Source organism: Daphnia pulex, chromosome 10 (assembly GCF_021134715.1).
Source record: "Daphnia pulex isolate KAP4 chromosome 10, ASM2113471v1".
NCBI lineage: Eukaryota > Metazoa > Arthropoda > Branchiopoda > Diplostraca > Daphniidae > Daphnia > Daphnia pulex.
In genome coordinates, this window is record NC_060026.1 from 16,018,103 (window position 1) to 16,039,484 (window position 21,382).

The following is a 21,382-nucleotide window of genomic DNA, read 5'->3' on the forward strand; positions in this document are numbered from 1 at the left end:
CTCTAAATATTCAAGAAACAAAAGTTCCTAGGTTTTATATCAAAACCTTTTCGCATGTCTAGGATACCTTAGTGTAAGTCTAATTTAACACACGGGTGCAGCCAGAGATCGGCAGAGCGTCGCAAACACGATTAAAGTGAATTAAGCCTTTCGGTCGCAGGTTCGTACCCAGTTACACATAGCTCCGTTCTGATCAAGAAAATGATTAATTAATTAGCGTTCAGCCTATATGAGCTGTGGAAATCAATCATTCATCACTACGGTATTAACTTAGTAATTCGTCGTTCGGAATGTCAAGTTTATTAGTAAACGTTGGGACAATAATTTAGTTCAGGTGTAAAGTATAGTTACGAAATATTCGAATGCGATTGAATGACTTTGAAAACTTATTTTCAACTTTTAATTGCTGCATTTCTTTCCTTATATTGCCTTTTTTCCTATGACCCGAAACGCGATGGACCTGTGACAATATGTACACGAACAAGTTATGAGATAAACTGAAAGCAAAAGGATCTCTACCTAACGCGTATAGGGGTGCGTTCATGTTGCGTTCATGTGCGTTCAATGTTGGAACATCAAGTATATATAGCCAGCACTTTCGTTTCTACAGTTTCAATCCAATATGAGTAGAAAACAGATTCTGAGAAACAACAATCTCAGTGGGGCAGAAAGCACTCGACATAATCATCGACTCTTGCATCGACTACACAGCAGCAATGTCCAAAAATAGCTAGGCCTATACAGTCCAACACCGATCAAAGAAGCCAATGCTGTAAAATCGTACATACCTTTTTTCAATGGCGCCGACATTATAAGGTCTTCTTCCCTCTAGGGCACGGTCTCCCAAGTTAAATCGTGTCAAAGTTTACACCAACAAATCCGTTACGTCCAATCACAATGCGGCCGCCCACGACAAAAGAGAAACAAAAGACAACGCAGGTGTTTGATCGGCTTATAGAAAACGGCGGCCATCTTGCCTCTAGGGGGAAGGGGTTGCTTTTCGTAGTTGACCTTAATAAACTGAGGGAGGTCATTTTTTTGGTTTTTTAATCGCCGCATAAAATCTAAAAGGTGGAATAAGTGCAGCTCCAGTTCGACATTTTGGTCGTTACGAAATTGGAAATTCCATTTGTTCTTTTATTAAGCGGAAGATCTGCTGTTGGATAATCATCTCAGATAAAATCATTGTATACGTAGGTGGGTTGTCATTGAGACCTGAATTACAGTGTCGTATTCCTTCCGTCTATAAAATCAGGAGATAATCAGGGATCATGAATAAACAGTTTACTTCCGGATGAGAACCAACAAGTTCAATCACGACCGGGGGTTGGCAACTCAAAATTTGGGTGTACGAGGATTCAGAATCTCAAGGATTCCGAAAGATTCTAGAGATTCTGCGAGATTCTGCGAGATTCCGCGAGATTCCGAATCAAGTTTCCCCAAAAATTCCGCTAGGGGCGCCACTAGTCCTTGGCCCAGTTTCTGTACAGAAGTAAGCACTATGTTACGTAGTGGGCGTAGCTCCGTTTCGGCATGCTCTATACAGCTTATAGACATGCAGATCTTATTATCTTCAAGATTTTTTACTGATAGAAAAAGGTGCTACAATAGGTTTTGTAGTTTCAAGTAGGGTGTAGTAATCTGATAGTTAGAAATTTGACAGGTTTGAATTAAAAGTCCTGATTATTAATTTTAAAATAGAATATACGGGGAAAATTAACCGCAAGTGACTTTTGCTGGGAATTATTGGCATATTATCAATAAATTTTTTTAACCATATATTTGTCCCACCCTATCCTCCATTCATCAGCAGACGAAAAAATGTGTGCGCCTCCCAGCGGTGGCAAAAAGGAGGGAAAATTAAAGAAGTTTTAGCGCAACCCATATTTTACATTTTTCAGTATTTCTAGTGCATTTTTTTACAATTTGAGCTTTTCAAAGACCAAATTCACAAAATATCTGAAATTTTAGACGGTTTTGGGGTAGTTTTAAGTAAAAAAAAGGGGTAAATTTAGTGAGATTCTGGAGATTCTACGAGATTCCATGGGATTCTACGGGATTCTATGGGATTCTACGGGATTCTGTGAGATTCTGAAGATTCTGTGAGATTCTGAAGATTCTATGAGATTCTGGGGATTCTGGAGGGATTCTAGCCAGGGTGTACGAGGATTCTGAGGAGTTGCCAACCCCCGATCACGACATGAATTATTTCGTTACATAAAAAATGTCTGTCTGGCCATTTACCGCCATTTATACGCTAGAAATAAAACATAGGCCTATTCGTGTTGGAATGTATGTGCATACATTTAAGTTTTGCAATACGCTTTTTCAGTAGAGTGGCTACAGCAGAGATTAGGCTATACAATTTTATTTGAAATTGGGATAAAAGGATACTATACGAGCAACAAAGTTTTATTTGCTCTGCAGAAGGATCGAACGTGCCGGTAAATACAATTAGAGTCTTGTATCGATGGATGGTTCGCTATATGTGTACACATTCACTGACCATCTATTCATTTATATAGGCTGCAAATATCTTTTCCTTTTTGCTGATGGTGGACTGTGATGGGATTGAAATGGAATAGAATATGGCAAGTATAATAGAATAACGCGTGGATGAGAAAGGCTATAATAATGTGTGCTCAGTTGTACACGTCTGTTTGCTGATGAATATTTCATCGTGATATAGATTCTGACGTGAGTTATTCTGCCAAGTTGAGAAGGGCATTGTAGGTAATATTCAGCACTGCTATTCCATTTCCTATAAACATGCACTTGTGCTGCTGCCGGGGGAGATGACGTCCATATATGTTGTATGCCGGTTGTATGGGATTGGCATTTCTGGGAAAAATGTTATTCCCAGCTGGACAGGTCGTGAACACCCGTGAACACCTCCGAGATATATACACGCAAGTCTTATCATCATTTCTATACAATGTTGCAAGGATGGATTGATATAGACGGACCAACCTGAAGATCGATAATATTTTATACTCTCCGAGACACCGCCACACAACCGCGATATCCACGTGAAAGCAAACATTTGATCAAGTGTATAGGGTTGTAATAGACGTTGTTTTTACAGCAGGAACACTTTTGAAGTCTATCCAGACATTATAGATGCTGCTCATAACAGCAAAGTTCGTTCTGGGTTAAAAAGAGACATAAAGAATTCGTAAAAGAATTAAAAGAGACACTGAAAAATAAATAGATCCCTCGTCTAGGATTTTAAAAATTTTATTGATCTGCTGTAGGGGGACCAGGGAAAAAGATCAAAAGATTTTGTTATTAGCTATTTGGGGTTTTGAATTATAAAACAGCCAGGGGAATAGAGTCTCTGTCGCAATGCACCCCTTTGAGTGATTTATTCACAACTTTTTTAACGAATGAAAGGAGACCTGATGGTGTATACGGAATTGAAAAGTTAATTAGTACCCCATTGCTGTCGTTGTACAATCAGAGTTGTAAGAACACTTAAACCCAGAGGCGAGTCAAGGTGTATACGAAGGCATTCGGCATATTAATTAGTGGGGTGATGACGCATCCAATTCCAAATGGCAGATGGTCATGTCAGCAAATATTCGTTATGTCTATATTATATGAACATTTCAATCGACCTTTCCAAATAACTAGAGGGAGAAATAAGTTGGATATTCACAGTTTCATGTACAGATATAGAAGAACCGGAATAATGCGGATTATATAATTGTTATAGACGTCGAAACAAGTGCTGATAGAGATTGCGTGTCAAGATAAAACGAAAATTCTTTTATTCCGATATATGTTTGGTATAGTCAGCCGAATAAAGCAGAGCGCGTGACTGATGTTGAGCGCATGATATTCATCGATTATTAGACGCGGCCGACATGAAACAGCCGACAACAACAACCCGCACGGATATCGAACGAACACTGCTGTATTATAAAGCAGGTCGCATCTTTTCTTCTATACCAAGAAAATACTAAAACAGAAACTATACTAAAGAAAATTTACGGTTCCGCAATTGCTGATGCAAATGCGGACGTCACTGGGACTGTAAAGATGTTTACTATCGATTTTGTTGTTGTAAAGGCAAAATAATCCATCCACACATTGCAGCAGTGCTGACTTGGTACAAGCGGATTACTACGCCGAGAGAATAAGGAAAAGGGGCAAACGACATGCACGACAAAGAATCAAAATATAAATCAACTTTAATGAAACTGGAAAAAAAGTTGGTCTCCACGGTGCCCGTCATGTCGTCGGCTGTTTGCACGGGACGTGTTATATGTACACATTTTCAAAATGTCGCAAACAAAAAGTTATGGAGGAACGTGCTGTTTTTACAAAATAATCGTGTTTAACTTTTCCAACCAAAAACAATCGGACTCACAAGTTGCGGGGCTGCACAACTCGTGTATCGATCCAGCAATTAAATTTCCGTTTAATGGCAGAAGCAGTCAGAAGAATAACTTTATATGTAAAGGAGAAATGTCCTTCTCTATATTGGGTCCGCCAATATCTGCAGACTAGCTGGAGTAATAACCGTGACTATACGCAGAGAGTGGAATGGGTTCGCCGTTGGAATAATAATCATCGCCCAACAATTATTATACAAACCAGAATGAGACAGCAGGCAACCAAATGTTATACACATAAACATATAAGCTGATGCGGATGCGCAGCACCCAACATTGTCAAACCAGTCGTGAAAATGTTGTCTCTATGCCGCTCAAATTGCCTTTTGCCGATGACATATAGTCCATGTTGCTATATACATAATTTAAGCTTTAGCCAAAAAGTTTAGCCGACCTTTTGAATAGAAAAGCCGCAAGTTTTGATAAGGGAATATAACGCGCTTATTTGGTATATGAATAAAGTTGTTGCTATATGAATTGTATAATAATCCCACAACAGTCACGATGAAAAATGTCGCCGTGTATTATAGAGATTTTGACATGTATTAGAATAGAATATGGGAGCAATTTGACAATAAAGGCGCAGTTTTATATTACCGCAATCGGAGCAATCGTGATACAATCCTGCAGGTAGAAATAAGAGAAGATAATTTGATGAAGTATAGGACATATTGAAGTAATGGTACAGATTTTAGAACGTGGTAATTGTATGACCGTCAATAGTGTCCATCAATCACAGAGCATATTAAATGTCAACAGTGTTTGGCTATATCTCTCTCGTTATATAGACATGTATAATTGAGTTGAGGAATCGATAATATATAGAGAGTAAATAATTTCTGTCTTGATCTATTTGGCTTGGCGGAATGATGCTGTGCCTTTTAGAGTAGTATTGATTCCACGTTCCGGCCCAGATATATAGGTATATAGGGGGGAAATTGACGTTTCAATCTGATGGCTAAAAACAGGAAAGATGGTGATGGGGAAAAAAGTAATAATCAGAAAGCAACTCGCTAGATGTTGACTTATCCCCAAGTCAACTATAGCAGAGTCTTTCCGTTGCTTAGGACCAAAAGTTATATATATCCATCCGCTCGCGCATTGTCACTTTAGAATTTTTGTTGAGACTATGCTATATGCAACAAGTCTGTCTCTTTTATATCCGGCGATTCGTAGAATGTGCCAGTATAACACCATCAGGAGAAATTCACTTTTTGATACGACGCGTGGGCTGTTGATAAAATCAATTAGATACGAAAAGATTCCAGCAGGATGGATGGATCCTATAGCAGTAAAGTTTTTTTTCGGGGTGAACAACCTGGCGGATGAATTTGAAAACAAAATAAACACTCTAAAAGAACTCTGGGGAATCTATAGTTTGAAACGTCAAATTGCTCTTGGTACTAGGAGACGGGAAAAATTGGGATGGATCTCAAAAATTCTGAAGTTCAACAGGACTTGGACATCGTCGCTGTTGAATAATAGAACACCGAGGTACAGTCCGGCGCAATGCCTTGGAAAATTCACGACTTCTTAGAACATACAAAAGTGGACTGATGACGGAATGGAGTAGGAGCATTTCCCTGGCGTAGGGAATCAAAGCCAAAACCATGGCTACATCACATTGAAACGAGTCGAGTCCAATTTTGCAGATAATTAGAGCCAGGAAAACAAAAGCCAAAGGCAATGCGCAGACGATAAGTGAAGCCACTCCGCAAAACAAAGTCACCGAGGCTTCCAATTCCAAACGACAAATGGTTTTATCAGGTAAATGCACGAAATATTCGTCCGGTCTGGCCGAAGAGGAATTGGACGACACCAGGTAGTCCAGGGGCTGATGAACATCTACCGGTCGATGAGCTTTGAATCTCAGGTATTGGCGAGTGCGGATGTACACCTTGACTTGAGCGATGATGATGAAAGTCACCGTCACGAAATGAGACAACGTTATCCATTTCATAACGTCCGGATTGACTGAGCACGGTAACAGTTGGGCCCTACCCGTCCAGTAAGGACTCGTTAAAATGAAGAAAACCAGGAGCCACGAAACGACCAGGCATCCGGCCACTCCGGCCACTGTCACGAATTTGCGGTGTTTGATCGGGTTGCTAATGGCGAACCAGCGGTCGGCAGTGGCCAATAACAAACTCACCAATAGACTTGTGTAGGGATAACCGACTAGGAGACTGTAAATCTGACAGACAGTTTCGTTTGTTTCACCGACGGATGGGACTACAATGGTCCAATATTCGAAGGCGCCCATCACCAGAGTGGCGAAATGACAGGCAATGTTGCCCAGCCAAAAGGCGTTGCGCGGATTGTACAGTTGGCGAGTTCTCAGAATGACAAAAACCACCAACAAGTGGATGGGCACTCCGGTGGTGATGGCTAACACGCGGAAGATGAACATCACTTGGGAATTGTACAGCGGATGCTCAATTTGGAACTGACTGAACAAGTCGTTTTTTAACGTAGTCGGTGGGATCCCGTCACAGTTTTTCAAAATGTCCACCGAGGCATTTGAAATTACGAGCTGTTGATGATGCTCCGACATATCTATACAAGCTAAAATATTTGTCTTCAAGGGTCGACCTCCTACTGATCCTTGTTCAACTTGGCCCAGGCATTTTTCTCACCCAAGGAAGGAATTGTGAATACCGAGTGCGCAGACGCCAGTCTTACACAATAATTCAGAACCACTCTCTGGAAATTTTCGCACTGATAAATAACCCTCAATCTAATCTTGGACACAATTGGATTGAGGATTCGCTTGCCTTTGTGATCCTTCTCAAGAATTTTAGTCTGGCCTCCGGAGGATTCTATCTAATCAAGTGGAAAAAGATGAAAATAATTTATGATTCCGTCTTAACTTCGACAGGAATTGGTTACATCTTATCACGCTTGATGATCACGTTGGCAGGTGTCATAGCAACTAAACTTCCTTCAAAATCTTTTTCCTTGCACAAATTTGGGTTTTTTTAAAGAAAATATTCAACAGGCTAAAAAATCCAATTACGTACTATACTTACTTTTCCTCCCAACAAAGAAGCGCTGATTGATAAAAGATCTCCCAAGTTGGCCCCATCTTTTCTGACGTGAATCTCCTAATTGGCTAAACTTTCTTTTTGGGGAAACGAGGGGGTCGATAATTTCAATCGATTGCCGGAGCGGAAAGTTGTGTACATAAAAGACTGTTGATTGCTCTATTTAAGGTTCAATTAACAATGAAGACTGGACAGGAATGCATCAAGGAAAAAGAAAGAAAAACACCCAACAACAAACAAAAACTAATTGGGGAATATATTCTACGCGCCGATGGCAGTAGGACTTTTATTACTTGGTGTCTTCGGCGCTAAACATTCCCTAGAAAAACGAAAAGAAATGATTTGATCAGTGATTATTGAATTAAAAATAAAAACACACCTTGGCACGACGGAGAATGGAATCTTTTGACGCGTCGTAAGGATGATCTTTGGAAGGAATTTCGAGCACTGCTGGAATTGGTTCATTGTGGTTGTCAATCACGTGCCTGATCATCTCTGCTACCTGAATGATTAAGCGAGGAAGTGAGCAAACACGTAATCAATTCATTCCATTCAAACTCACATTCTGGTTGATGAGAATGATGTCAATGTCATCTCTCTTGAGGAAGCGCTTGAAGCAGTCCTCCACTTCGCTGATGCTCGTATCTGTATGAAGCATAACAAGGAGAAAATTTTACTTCATTCTCCCACCTCAAAATCTCAAGTTGTTTCGTACTCTTGTCTACGACCATAAAGTTGGGCTGCCTGTTTTTGTTCATCTCTCCAATGCCACCCAAAAGGAATCCAACACAAGTGTCCTGCAATTAATCATTGTTTTTTAAAATTTGGAAACCAAATGAAGTTCGATAAAATCATTTTTAATATATTTACCTCATCACCGATGACGGCTATAAGCCTTCCTTTCGCTGCAGCAATGGCCATTTTTGTGTATAGTAAATTGAAAGAGAACTAAAGTGAATTGAGCTAAGACTTCTCTTTCTAGTTTCTAGTCAAAAGGGAACTGTCACATGACTCGTGAAAAAAAAACACACCGACTTTCAATCGTGAATCGATTCATTTTATTAATCGATAGCAGCAGAAGAAGCCATCCAACGCCACCTCGTGTAGATTGGTGGCAACTACATTTACATTCGTTTCGGCAACTAGATATTCGAGGCAGAAAACTTGTTGGCTTGGGTTCGGCAACCAATATTAAATAACAAATATTTCGTAAACTGCTCATTTTAGATACTGAAACTAAATCAAAATTGAAACAGGATTTTTAAACTTCTATGATTTAATTGTGTAAAAAAAATTACGTGACAAACATAAGAATTGTCCAACGAGTCCCGTCCTCTAGCTCTAGTAGTCCGCGCACTGACGAGTGCATTCAGAAAAAATCATGGCTGCTTCCGGTAAGGAAAAATTTCTCCTCGTGGCATTTTCTTGATATTTACTGTTTTAAGCTCGATAAAGAGACCGGTGATGTCGAATAATTGTTTTCCATAATTTCGTCTACGTCGTGGAGTAATTTTTATTTTTGTGGTAACAATCGGATAAAGTGACGTTAGAAATCTTTCCGGTTAAATTCACATGTGGCACTTGTTCGCTTCTGATTTGTCGTGTATAGATTATTAAAAATGGTGCCTTGAATAATGATGTGAATTTTTAACTGTTGAATTTCAGCCAAAAAAGGGAAGAAATCCAAAGGAAAGGTCCTGTCATTGAATGAGTTCCTCTCTGACGACCATGGAGGTTCCAGGTCTGGAGAAGCTGTCGTCATGGCACCCTCCAAAACCAGTTGGGCTGATGAAATGGAAGATGGCAAGTCAAATATTTTGTTTTAATACGCTGACATATTGAGTATCAACAATGTAATTTTTTGTTTTATTTGTAGAGGCGATTTACAAGGAGAAGCTGTTGTTGCCCACAGCACCACGGGCAGCCAGGGGATCAGACATTGATGAATCTAGGATACCCAACAATGCACCTTACACAGCTTATATAGCCAATCTACCTTATGATATTGAAGTAGAGGATGTATCCAAGTTCTTCCATGGGCTTTCGGTAAGAAATTGCGCTTTCACAACAGCAACTTTTTCTCTACTGATATTTCATACTCTTTTTTTCTGGTTACCTAGGTTAAATCTGTCCGTCTGCCAAGAGAAGGTGGTGATGGTGGCAGACTGAGAGGCTTTGGTTATGCTGAATTTGAAACTAGGCAAGATTTAGTTGACGCCCTTACGATGAACGAATTGGTAATTTTGCAAATTTTTCTATTTGACCTTGTAGTGTTTCCATTTGTCCTTGTTTTGCAGATGATTAAGAACCGCAAAATCCGAGTGGACATTGCTAGCGGCGCAGATGGTGATCAAGAACAGGGCGCTGGCGGTATGGGGCGAGGTCGTGGCCGTCCTACTCGCAATGACGAGGAAAGGGAAGATCGTACCCCTTCCGATTGGCGTAATGCACCAAGGGAGGGACCTCCTCCAGGCCAGGATCGCGGTGGTGGTGGTGGATTCAGGGGTGGTGACAGAGGAGGAGACAGGATGGAACGAGGTAAATTTGATTCAACAAATTTGATTTCCCAGCAATGTCTTTAACTATTCTGTTTGAAATTAGAACCTGCTGGCGAACGGTACTCTGCTTCATTCAATCCAAGGGATCGCCCACCCGGCTCAGCTCTTTCGTCTGAGAGAAGTTCATTTGGTCCCAGGAGAGACGGTCCTTCTAGTTCGTTCGGTGGCGGCCGAGACGGTCCTCCAAGCTCAGGTTTTGGTGGTCGCGATCGCGATGGTCCTTCATCTTTTGGTGGACGTGACCGAGAAGGCTCGTCGTCGTTTGGAGGACGAGATAGAGAAGGTGGCTCATCTTTTGGTGGACGTGATAGAGACGGTCCGTCTTCATTCAGTCGCGGACGTGACGGTCCTTCTTCGTTCGGTCGAGACAGAGAAGGCGGCTCGTCGTTTGGACGTGACCGGGACGGTCCCTCCTCTTTTGGACGTGAGCGAGATGGTCCCTCGTCGTTCAACCGTGACGAAATGCAGCGAAGTGAACGCCCAAGCGCTGCTGGAGGTAAGTTGACACGTTCTCCCTTTTTGCATTGGATTGTTAATAAGATTTTTCATTTTGATTATTTAGAACCGACCAAGGAAAGACCAAAGTTATCTCTGAAACCCCGATCTGTCCCAATTGAAGAGGGTTCCGTTGCCGATGAACCAACTGCTGCTGTTGCTCCCATAACTGAACGGCCAGCTGCTGCTGCTGCCCCAGCTCCAGCGGCTCCACCCAGCTCTGCATCCATTTTCGGTGCAGCCAGGCCGGTGGATACTGCGGCACGTGAACGCGCCATTGAAGAACGGCTCAAGGAGAAACAGATGAAGGAGCGGGAACCGCCTCTCCGTGGACGTGAAACTGATCGCCAAGAGTAAGCTCATTCAAATGTTTTATTTGATTCTCGAAACTTAATTTGTTTGTTTTTTAAATTTCAGTGATAGAAATCAACGCGATAATTCCCATGGCAGTGGTGGCCGTTCCTCTGAACGTCCCAGCGGAGGGCGCGGGCGCTCTAGCGAGGTGAGATTGAATTGAATTTCGCTTTGGCTTTTAGTTTTGAAATTAGCACCTATAAATGAATTGGCTTGCATGAATTCCCTTTGCATGTATTGAGTCGTTGCATGGTGCTTAACATTAAAGAGTTGAGGGACAGACACCCAGACTAGTTGAATTTAAATTACTGTCGGGGTCGTATCTGCTCAAACAATTTTTTGATCAAATTTTAATTTTTTTTTAATGTTTTTGTAAAATTTCACAGGGAGAGAAGACGGACGATCGACGAGACTATCGTAATGACGATCAAGACAATCGGCGTCCAGCACGTGATGGTCCTGGCTACTCTGGAGATTCACGACAGGCGCCCAAAGATGGAGACTATCGGCCGCCTCAAAGGTCGACCGCCAATCCCAACGAATACCGTCCGCCAGTGGGTGGTAGGGGGAGCAGCGGCGGAGGAAATGAATATCGTCCTCCCCGACCCAGTGGTGGAGCTGATCGTCGTGACGGAGATCGCCGTGAAGGAGACCGTCGTGACGGTGATCGTCGCGATGGTGATCGTCGTGATGGAGATCGTCGTGACGGAGATCGCGATTACCGAGGACCTGCTCCCGCCAGAGATGGCGACTATCGTCCACCTCGAGGCGATGATTCCCGCAAAGAGAATGGATTATCTCGTGGCGGAGGTGGTGGCGGAGGAGCTGGAATTTACCGCGCTCCCTCTCGTGGAACTGGACCCAGCAATGAAAGGTCTTGTAACATACGAGTTATGATTTTAATTATTCTTCAATGACTGACTGTTTTGTGCGTTTGGTCTTGTTTGTTTGTTTTTATTCGTTTCGATTGAAGGACGCGCAGTCGTGACGATCACAACGGAGACAGACGTCCAGCGGCGCCTGCTTCTTCTGCATCCAGCGCGGATGAAGCGACACGAGTTCGAAGATTGGAAGAGCCCAAAGCGCCCGTAAGTTTTCTCGTCTTTGTCTCTTAACTGTTTGACTTTTTGTTAACCTGAGCAATTTGTTTCCTTCAAGGTATTTGAGAATAGCAACAAGTTTGCCTTCCTACTGGCCGAGGATGAAGGTGCCGACGAATCAGACAGCCGAGATGAACAGTAAAGGGAGATGATGCAAGGAAACCGATTTGAATGACTACAACAACAACAACAACGCGACACAACTAGAAATACCGACGCAATTTTTAACACTATTTTTGTAATTCTTCTTAAAATCTCCCCCAACATCCCCCAGCCACCACATCCCCCCACTCCCCCTCTATTCTCTCAGACAAGACTTTTCTCTCTTCCGTCACTCACATGCAGGTCGATTTCTTCATTATTTTCTTGGAACACAATTTTTCGTGTGCGCTTTCCATTTGGTAGGAAGGAAATGGGGAAGTAACAAATTTTTTGATGAAACAAAATGGAATCTTTTTTATATTTTCACTGGATGGAGCAGAAAAGGCTATTGGCGAGTTACAAAGAGAGAAACAGAAGTAGATCATGCAAATCAATTTTTTCGTAAGGGGGGAGAGGAGGAATTTCTATATTTTTTTTCTTTTCCTTTTTGTGTGTTGTTGACATTTTGCTCGAAAAAAAAAGAGAAAAAGGGTCGTGTGGAAAACGGTGAGTTGAGTTGTTTGTTTGTATGTTTTCTAAAAAATGAAGCGAATGAAGAAGACACTAAAAAAAAGGAGAAAATTTTTTTTGTTCAGTGTGAAAAAAAAAGAAACAAACAAGAAAAAAAAAGATACGAACTACTGTTGACGACGTGTTTCGAGATAAAATACAAAACACCAGCCATTCGAATGATATGATTGACCTTTTTAATTGTTTTGCTTATTTTAGTTGAGAAAGTGACATTCGAATTGTTAACATTTTGAATGAATCATTCTTAGACTTTTCCAACGCCAATTTTTATTCAAACAGGTTGACGGAGATGGGCGGCTGATGATATACTTCAATTGTGGTAATTTGTTTCATTTTTTGAAGTTTTCAAAAATTAATACGATGATTAAATTGATAATTGTTTGCACTTACTTTACCAGATAGTCAGATACTAACGAGAGGGTACAGTGTAGCATGCAGGTGCAGCAAAATATGTTGCCACTGCGTGCGATTTGTGTAATTAGGTGGGCATGTCGGTGTTGGCGGTTAATCGTGCAGCTGTGGCTGCTTCCGGATGGGATTCGAAAGCGCTCGTCGAACTGACAGGTGAGTTCCCATAATTTTTTTTGATTATTATTAATTGCAGTTGATGTTGGTACAGTCGCATATGTTTCCGCAAATGTTTCAGGAATTGCGGGGGCTTAGTCCGAGTCAACATTCTAGAGCTATAAAATCACTGGGATTTTGAACATGATTCTCACATCCTCTTGCACCTGTATTCGATCGTTCCAGAGGTAAGTAAAGTATTTTACACATATTTTGGTGAATAAGATGTAAACGAATTCAATATTTTCGCAGTGGAAATGCATTTTCAAAGTCTTTTCTTTGTCGTCTTGGCCTGCGCTCTTTGCTGGGTGAAAGCCGATGATGGTTCAGCTAGTCAACTTGACGAATCCGGACTAGAAATCCGCTGTAAGTTCAATTTAGTTTTCACTAAAGGTGCGACTTAATCATTCAACTTTGTAGCTGGAGACGAAGGAGTGACGGGCAATGATTTAGAGGATCGCGCATTCAACGCTTTCAGTCAGGAATGTCTGAAAGCTCATAATGACTATCGCAGGAAGCACGGAGTTCCGCCTTTTGTTTCTCGATCCGACTGTAAATTTGCGTCCCATTACACCTGATGACGTATCTAACGGATTCATTTTATTTCAAAAAATATAGGAGATTGCTGAAGCCGAAAATTGGGCGAAAACGATGGCAGCTCAAAATAGTTTATTCCATAGCGGAAACCAGGGCTATGGTGAAAACCTTTACCAAGACCTTTATGCCAGCTGGGGAACTGAAGTGATTGGCAGAAATCCGGTGGATGCCTTCTACGAAGAAATTAAAGATTACGACTTCAATGCTCCGGGTTTCACCGTGCAGACAGGTCCAGTTGCAGCAGTATCTTTTTAGAATATTAATCCATCTATACATTTGTTTCGTGGGGTTTCAGGCCACTTTACGGAAGTTGTCTGGAAATCCTCAGATCGCTGCTAATGTTCCATGGCCGCTGTGCTAAATCAGTACCGGTGAAATATACCAGTTGAATGGAATATTTTTGGATAGGGATCGAGGGGGTTGATGTAATTCAATAATTATGGGCAGAGATTGAATAAAGTCAAGGCATTGAATTGGGCCGTTAAAATAATTCCAACAATTAAGACTTGAGTTGTTGAAACACTTTATAGACGTTAAGTTCTCTCTACAGAGCATATAAACACGTAAAAATGAATGGAATAAGTTAAAATAATTATTAAAAAAGAGAAAACAGGAATTGAACCGGCAGCACTTGCACTTGAAAATATTTGCTGATTGGTGTTGATTTCATACTCGGTAGACTTTGGTATCGTCTCTTGTTTGAGTTGCTGGTCAAGTGGCCGTGAACTGTCCTCTACTAAAAATGTTAAAATTCAATATCAATTATTAATTACAGCTGATGATTAGTTCATTTTTATAGTACTTTGAGGTTCTTTGTGGTGATGCTTTTGATTCTTTTTATTGGCGCTATGGATGCTGCTCTTGCTATGTCCATTTAAAATCGACTCATTACCTATAATAAAATATTTAGTTGTGAGTTGTGACAAACGGAAAGTTAATGTTAAGTTAATTACCAGCCCGAAAGACAACTTCATCTTTGTTGATCATATTGCTGCTAGAATGTGGGATGCTGACAGTTGGGTGGATAACATCCGGCGTTTGGATTATTGTTGTTTCTTCTATATTTCCTGTATCATAGTTTTAAATTATCAGGTGAATTAGATTAAATGAAATAATATGCAATTGAACCATAGAATGGAATCGAGGCTTCCGCTTGACCCAGGAAATTAACGGCAACGCAAATGTAGGAATTCCTGATATCTTCCGGTTGGATGTCGTGGATCGTCAGCGTAGTGTTTGTCTTGTAGTTGCTGGGACTATTTAGTCTGACATCTTTAACACTGTATTTCGTGCTATAATTCAAATCTTTTTTAAGTAACATATACCAACAAGAGAACGTGAAATTCTACCTGGGTAAGATGGCCGTGATTGAATTATTGCGGTCCCGTTTCATCCATTGATTGAGACTGGGCGGATGGGACTCTATTTGGCAAGTCAGACGGATTTCGATGCCCAGCACTCCGTCTGCAATTTTATTGGTTGTGGTCGTCACTAGTGGGGCAACTTAACGAAATAAAATTATCAGATATTTATCTCCGAAAGTGATATAATATGGGCCATATATCCTTACAATTGACTTTGAGGACGACCCGTTTGCTGACGATTGGTGGAACGTCGTTGGATGCAATGCACAAATAAACGTCCATCATTCGGCGGGTCACTCCGTAAAGTCGCAGTTTCTCTCCTCTTTCATCGTCCACTGTATAAACAACCCATTGTCAATCTGGATCAATGTCAAAAGGATAACATAACATTTTAATACCTTTATTAACTCTCCCACGATGCCAATAACTAGAGATGAAACTAGTTGCATTCCATTGGGGGTTGATATTATGTCCATCCTCACGACGCCAGACGATCCTGGGAGAGGGTTTCCCCGTGGCTTTGCATACGAGTGTCACGTTATCAAATTCATTGACCGATACGTCGCTCGTACTTTCATCAACGATGTTTGGAGGCACTTGGACTTGGATGCAACCCACTTGTTTCATCATCACGAAGGTATTGATCTATATTGCATGGGAAATCAAATTGATTAAACATTCAGCAGCGATTTGTTGAATGGACAACAATGCTTCATTTGTTTTGTTAATGTCTGCGTGGACTGAACAGATATCATCAACAAATATCATGCATGACAACGGGGAATAGGTAGGGAAAGGTCTTGTTGACATTTGCATTAAAAAATTGCTTTGTGCACAGACGAAAGGAAACAAAGTGTCAAAGTCATGGATGAAATGCAGTATACCTGACACACGTAGCATCCTTCATCAGATTCCTTGACTTTTCGAATGTGCAAGACGTTCCACGTTCGTGATTGGTGGGATGAGCCGACAGAGACGCGTGTCGTCACAGCAACGCGTGGGTTGTGAGTCACGACACGACGGTGGAGACTCAAAATCGTTTCATCTTCAGCCCTCAGCCAGCCCACCTGTTTTGATTTGGTTATTTTTCTAAAAATTAATTTTCAACTTTGATCTGTCAGCTGACAGATGATGACAGCTGAGCTTTTGAACAGTTGCCATATTTCGCATAATAAGAGAGCAGTCGTTCGTAAAGTCTCTTGACATTTCAAAAGATATTAAAACATTTGAAAGCGAAAGACGACAGCCCGGAATATCCAAATCAATCAATATAAATTTTCTTTGAGCCCAACCAGCGGAATGATCAATTTTACGGAAACACAAAATTTAAATTTCACGGGGGAAAAGTTGAATAATTTCGTACGTCTCGTCACGATCGATTGACATTTTCTTACTTTGTATTCCGCCAAGTTATCGACGACGCAAGATAAGACAACCTCACGGCCCAGCGTCACGGTGACGTTGCGGATCAATTCCGCGAACTGCGGCTCACCTGCCGTGCGGAGGAAACGTATTTAATTTAGCGCAATTAAAAGCCATAACAGTCTGGCAGCCTGTACTACCTGATGCTTTATTATTGACCACTAAAACGAAGATTGTGATTGACTGAACAAGGTGGTGAATGTAGTACTTCATCGTGATCAATTTCACCTGTTGCTAAAATGCTGCCCACATCACACGCAAATGTCACGTCACTTTTACGCCGACTTTGTCATCCTAACAAGTTATTTCTTTTTCAGGATGTTATTCCCAACTCACTTTTACTATACACTCACGTTGTGTAATTTATGGAACTTTTGGGGTTGGTGGGGTTGGGGTGCGACCGGATCGACGGCCGACTGAATTTCAACTGTCGGGCGGCCATCAACCACACAGCAATTTCTAGAGTCTCAACTTTCGAAAGGGCCTTGAGCATCTTTTAAAAGGGCAACTTGCCATGTCATTCAAATCGGTTGATATTCTTGGTAATAATTCATCACGTGATCAATTTGATTGATTTTTGATTTATAAATGATTACAAATGTTATTCTCGGTGTGACGTAATAACGGCCTACCAAAAAATGTATTAAAGGTCGACAATTTAATCATTTGTGTGGACAGGTTGTTAACATGTAGGCAGTTACAATCGTGCGTGTCGTAAATATCGTTCATTATCCGGATAGAATTTCCCCATCACATCCGGTTGACCCGAATGTTTTGTTGTGTTCACGGCCTATCATATTATTGACAATACAAACAACAACCCTCGTCTATCATCACGTATAGTCGCAGCGCACGTCATGCAATTGAGAGCACCTCCTCCCTTTATACTGTGTCATACCGAAATGCAACAGTCGAGGCAACAGTGCGGTGGATCCGGCCCACGCAACGACCTTTACATCCACACAAATGCCATCGGAAATCGGATTCGTCTATTTAGTATTAAAAAACAAACTACATGTATTTAGACGGGCGCGTGGAAAAGATGTTTTATTCCGGCGCCAAGTTTGAATTTTCACCTTTTTTTTCTTTTGTTTGTTTCATCCGGTGGATGCGGCTGCTGTTTGACATCGTCATCCTCTGAAATTGAACTTGTCTGACTGTGTTAAAACTTTTCAACGGCGAGTTATAAGGGCGGATTCCCATTTCCGCGCTGTCGTTGCTGCTGCGCCTATTGTGACGTTTCTCCCCCCATCCATCGAACGGGAAAGTTCGTTACCCTGTGCCTTCTTTTCCTTCCGGCGCGTGTCTCGTCTCTTATTCCGTTTCTCTGGTTTTAATTCATTAAAGTTGAATCTTTTCTTGATTTAGGGGAAAAGTGAGATAATAAGTCGATAGGATCAATTGGGTGCAAAACAAAAAAGGAAAACAAATTCATTTTAATGCCTGTCGGCCATTTTCCCTTTTTGTTTTCTCGTTTGTGATTGGTTGCGTCATTTTCTAAAAACAAATTTGCGTGCCCTTCCCAAAAAGTTTCGCCTTGAATAAAAATGGAAAATTTCGATAAGTTCAGTCCGGTTCAGTCATGTTTTATCTCCAATGTCTAGTGTGTCTTGGGCTCAAGTGATGGAGGATTTTTATTATCATCAGGATCATTCTTATATCCCAGCCATAAAAAAATCCTATAATTCCATCACGAACTCAAATCACCAGCTGGCAGTTTAACGACTATATTTTTAACTATACATCATCTTTTGTTATTCAAGTAAGACTGTTAATTCATGGCAAGTTTCATCTGATTTTGGCACACGGTTGAATTGTTATTTAAGTCAGGTGAGACATTGCCCCGACTCGTTTGCATATGCGTCACCGTATTTTCGTTCGTGCAACAACATGTGGCTGCCAGGGATGAAACACACAGATGTCCTAGACAACTGCTGTTTCTAGCCTATAATATATCTCCGCCGTAATGACACTTTCACAACTATGTCTGTTGATCATCGTTTTATTAACTGGAACGGCCAGCATTACTCTGAATCATCGCAGCCGTTTGGCTATTGACTGGCGACACAGTATAGCGTCGTATTCATTCGGTTACCAAAAGTTGAACAGAGTGGAACTATACACAGCAACTTATTTAGTTTTTAATCATGTTTTTGAATTTGAGTTTGGTGAGATTTCGTATACTAGCCCTTTTATAATATCATTTACTAATTATATGCATTCAACAGGTGTTGCTATTGTCTACTTGCTTGGTTGTCGCCCAGGAAACCATCACCCAAGGTGATGACGACCCATTTCAAAAATTGGCGACTGAAACTTGTTTAAATTTGATTTGATCAGGTAATCGTCCGGATTATTGTTCACTGCCTCCGGTGATGGCGGGCGAGAAGAAATGCAAAGGATACATCAAGAAATGGACGTTCAACGAAACGGAAGTGACTTGCGCCTCTTACATTTACGGCGGATGTAACGGCACCAAGAATCTTTTCGAAACGGAAGAAGAATGTCAAGCCACTTGCCGTTCTCCCGTTGCTCCGCAGAGGAAACAGGCGGATGCGTCAGCTCCGCAAACTTCCGCCAGCGGCCCATCCGTCCATCCGCATCAGTATCTCCTGGCCGTTATCAATTGCCTTTATTCGTTTTTCTTTCTACTAACCCGATATTTTTAATTGGCCAATTAAGCTTTTTAATGATTATAACTGGATTATAATAGCTGCTGACGGAGAGAATAAACATTTTGGGTAATCAATTCTAAAGTAGAATTCTTGTCGCGACTATTTTTCGATTGCAGCGGGAAAATTGAGGCATTAATACACAGGTTTTATTGGACCTAACCTATTTTGATCCGATAGATATACAGTGTGTTCTTGTTTTTACTAGCTTTTTTAGGATTTGATTGGATATAATTTGGACACATTAAGTAAAGTGGATTATCCGACATTTGCGTCGTCGGTTGTAATGCTGACACGTGATTACCACACGCTCAGATGATTGGTTATCATAAAATTTAGGTTGTGGGATGGGTGACGGTGACTACATTAGACAGGTATACGTTGCACCCCCCCTCCCCCGTATCAGTAATTTGATCCTCTCTTAAAGTGCTGGGCCAAAGATCTCTGGCCAGCGGTTGATGCTTCTTCATTTGAGATTCGATTGTCGTTCGGGACCCAACGTCTTTTAGTTCCTCATCTGACTCGACTTATCACGGGAAAATGCCGTACAGGAGCACCGAAGTGAAGAGGAGCGGTTGGACGACATCGTCCAAGTATTTTCTATTCGTCTTCCATGTCATCGCTCTGGTAAATAATCGCATCAAATCAATTTAATTCATTTTGCATAAAATGAAACATTTTCTTGATTATTAGGTGCTGGGCATCGTCGTGCTGGCGATGGCCATTTACATCCGCGCCGAATGGGATTTGAAACATTACATCATCGAAATGGAAGCCTATTTCTTCTGGACTGGACCCTACATCCTGATGGCCTCTTCCTGCTTCACCATCATCCTGTCCTTCTTCGGTTGCTGGGCCACCGTCTACGAGAATCCATTCCTTCTTAGTTTGGTATTTTATTACGATTCATTGCAGTTCTCTCAGGGTTTTTGCGATTGACCGGCTCTCCTGATATACTAATAATGTGACCGAGTCCTTTTTATTTTTAAATTTCGGGATTAGTTTCAGTGTAGGTTCTTTTATCTATACTAGGATCAATAAGAAAACTAATAGCGTACGTGTAGTACCGTTTGAACTCGTTGCTCGTCTTTCAATGGGTTCATATATAATTTCAACAATGACACTCGAAATCGATAAAACATTGAACGTTTGTTACTTAAGACGGCAGATAATGTTGTGCAATCCCAATTCAAATAAAACCAAAATGCCTGTACGTGAAGTAGATAAAACATCAAAAATATTCAAATTTTGGACTTTTGATCGACTGGACGAGATTTCATTTTATTTGTTTTATTGATTTTTTAATCTTTTTCTTTTTCAAGTTTTCGTTGGCGACGGGAGCAACAGCCGCGATTGGACTCGGCGGAGCGGCCTATTCGCTGAATCACGGCACCCAAAAATCCAAATTGACTCCGTGGGTCACGGAAAGATTCACCTATTACGTCTTTGAGTCCGACACCAACAGTCGATATGCTCGAATCGTTCGAATTATGCAAGAAGAGGTGCCGGATATTTCTTATATTTGACATATAATTCATTCGATCTAAAAGCTGACATTTTAAAAATGGCTTTATTATAGTTGGGATGTTGCGGAGGTAGCGGGTGGCAGGACTACGCCCATCACAACATGGAGATCCCGTACGAGTGTCGCAATCAAGTCACCGGCAACATGTACGTTTACGGTTGCGGCATCATTTTCGCCGATTATGTCGAACCTCTGATTGGTTGGATGAGCGGCCTTGCCCTCCTTCTCGTCGTCCTACAGGTCTATTACACAGTTTGATTAAATCAGCGGTTAAATCAATTCACGTTATACTATTTTGATAGATTTTCGCCATAGTGGCCGCTCTGATTCTCCGCCGCAACGTCAAAATTGAAGACAAATTGATGAGCAGTCACAGCAAACCGGCCAGTTACACGGCAGTCAGGGCTCGATAATTCATAATTTCTGACATCAATCAAATTTAATTCATTCATTTCATATTTAATCTGTGTGTACGATCACGAATTTTTGTTCTACTTATACTCTGCTTTTTCTCGATTGTCAAAATTTCAAATTGAACATGAAGCAATTTGGTTGGAAATGATAAAAAACGAGTTGTCAATGTCATTTCAATTTACGGTTTTTCGGCTGCTGCTGCTG

At 41.2% G+C, this 21,382-nt stretch overlaps 6 protein-coding genes across 8 annotated transcripts; 3 read left to right on the plus strand and 3 right to left on the minus strand.

Annotated features, from left to right (window-relative positions):
- Positions 1-5,829: 5,829 nt before the first annotated feature.
- Positions 5,830-6,951, minus strand: LOC124203561 (beta-3 adrenergic receptor-like). The gene has a single exon (XM_046600233.1). The coding sequence runs from the start codon at positions 6,949-6,951 to the stop codon at positions 5,830-5,832; it is 1,122 nt and encodes a 373-aa protein (XP_046456189.1).
- Positions 6,952-7,586: 635 nt separating this feature from the next.
- Positions 7,587-8,472, minus strand: LOC124205040 (V-type proton ATPase subunit F-like). Its single transcript, XM_046602333.1, has 5 exons — positions 8,312-8,472; positions 8,157-8,238; positions 8,004-8,086; positions 7,821-7,943; positions 7,587-7,760 (listed from the first exon to the last, which is right to left on the minus strand). Exons 1-5 carry the CDS (start codon positions 8,360-8,362, stop codon positions 7,731-7,733), a joined length of 369 nt encoding a protein of 122 aa, XP_046458289.1. The 5' UTR covers positions 8,363-8,472; the 3' UTR covers positions 7,587-7,730.
- A 107-nt stretch (positions 8,473-8,579) lies between these two features.
- LOC124205038 (eukaryotic translation initiation factor 4B-like) lies at positions 8,580-12,784 on the plus strand. 2 transcript variants are annotated; one of them, XM_046602328.1, is made up of 11 exons: positions 8,580-8,835; positions 9,107-9,244; positions 9,318-9,487; positions 9,562-9,678; positions 9,739-9,979; positions 10,043-10,495; positions 10,562-10,847; positions 10,912-10,996; positions 11,235-11,722; positions 11,822-11,936; positions 12,007-12,784. In XM_046602328.1, the coding sequence occupies exons 1-11, from the start codon at positions 8,823-8,825 to the stop codon at positions 12,088-12,090; spliced, it is 2,190 nt and encodes a 729-aa protein (XP_046458284.1). In that variant the 5' UTR covers positions 8,580-8,822; the 3' UTR covers positions 12,091-12,784. The 2 variants fall into 2 exon arrangements, with proteins under 2 accessions (XP_046458284.1, XP_046458286.1); XM_046602330.1 differs by having other exon boundaries at positions 8,694-8,835; positions 11,831-11,936.
- Positions 12,785-14,287: 1,503 nt separating this feature from the next.
- On the minus strand, positions 14,288-17,031 carry LOC124205039 (opioid-binding protein/cell adhesion molecule homolog). 2 transcript variants are annotated; one of them, XM_046602331.1, is made up of 10 exons: positions 16,708-17,031; positions 16,540-16,637; positions 16,030-16,212; positions 15,544-15,790; positions 15,352-15,480; positions 15,131-15,284; positions 14,910-15,073; positions 14,735-14,848; positions 14,584-14,673; positions 14,288-14,517 (listed from the first exon to the last, which is right to left on the minus strand). In XM_046602331.1, exons 1-10 carry the CDS (start codon positions 16,778-16,780, stop codon positions 14,315-14,317), a joined length of 1,455 nt encoding a protein of 484 aa, XP_046458287.1. In that variant the 5' UTR covers positions 16,781-17,031; the 3' UTR covers positions 14,288-14,314. The 2 variants fall into 2 exon arrangements, with proteins under 2 accessions (XP_046458287.1, XP_046458288.1); XM_046602332.1 differs by having other exon boundaries at positions 14,910-15,061; positions 16,708-16,991.
- Positions 17,032-18,428: 1,397 nt separating this feature from the next.
- LOC124205044 (kunitz-type serine protease inhibitor TCI-like) lies at positions 18,429-19,316 on the plus strand. Its single transcript, XM_046602338.1, has 3 exons — positions 18,429-18,735; positions 18,796-18,847; positions 18,908-19,316. The coding sequence occupies exons 1-3, from the start codon at positions 18,715-18,717 to the stop codon at positions 19,234-19,236; spliced, it is 402 nt and encodes a 133-aa protein (XP_046458294.1). The 5' UTR covers positions 18,429-18,714; the 3' UTR covers positions 19,237-19,316.
- A 329-nt stretch (positions 19,317-19,645) lies between these two features.
- LOC124205043 (tetraspanin-2A-like) lies at positions 19,646-21,349 on the plus strand. Its single transcript, XM_046602336.1, has 5 exons — positions 19,646-19,866; positions 19,933-20,130; positions 20,562-20,741; positions 20,819-21,004; positions 21,067-21,349. Exons 1-5 carry the CDS (start codon positions 19,780-19,782, stop codon positions 21,175-21,177), a joined length of 762 nt encoding a protein of 253 aa, XP_046458292.1. The 5' UTR covers positions 19,646-19,779; the 3' UTR covers positions 21,178-21,349.
- Positions 21,350-21,382: the final 33 nt, after the last annotated feature.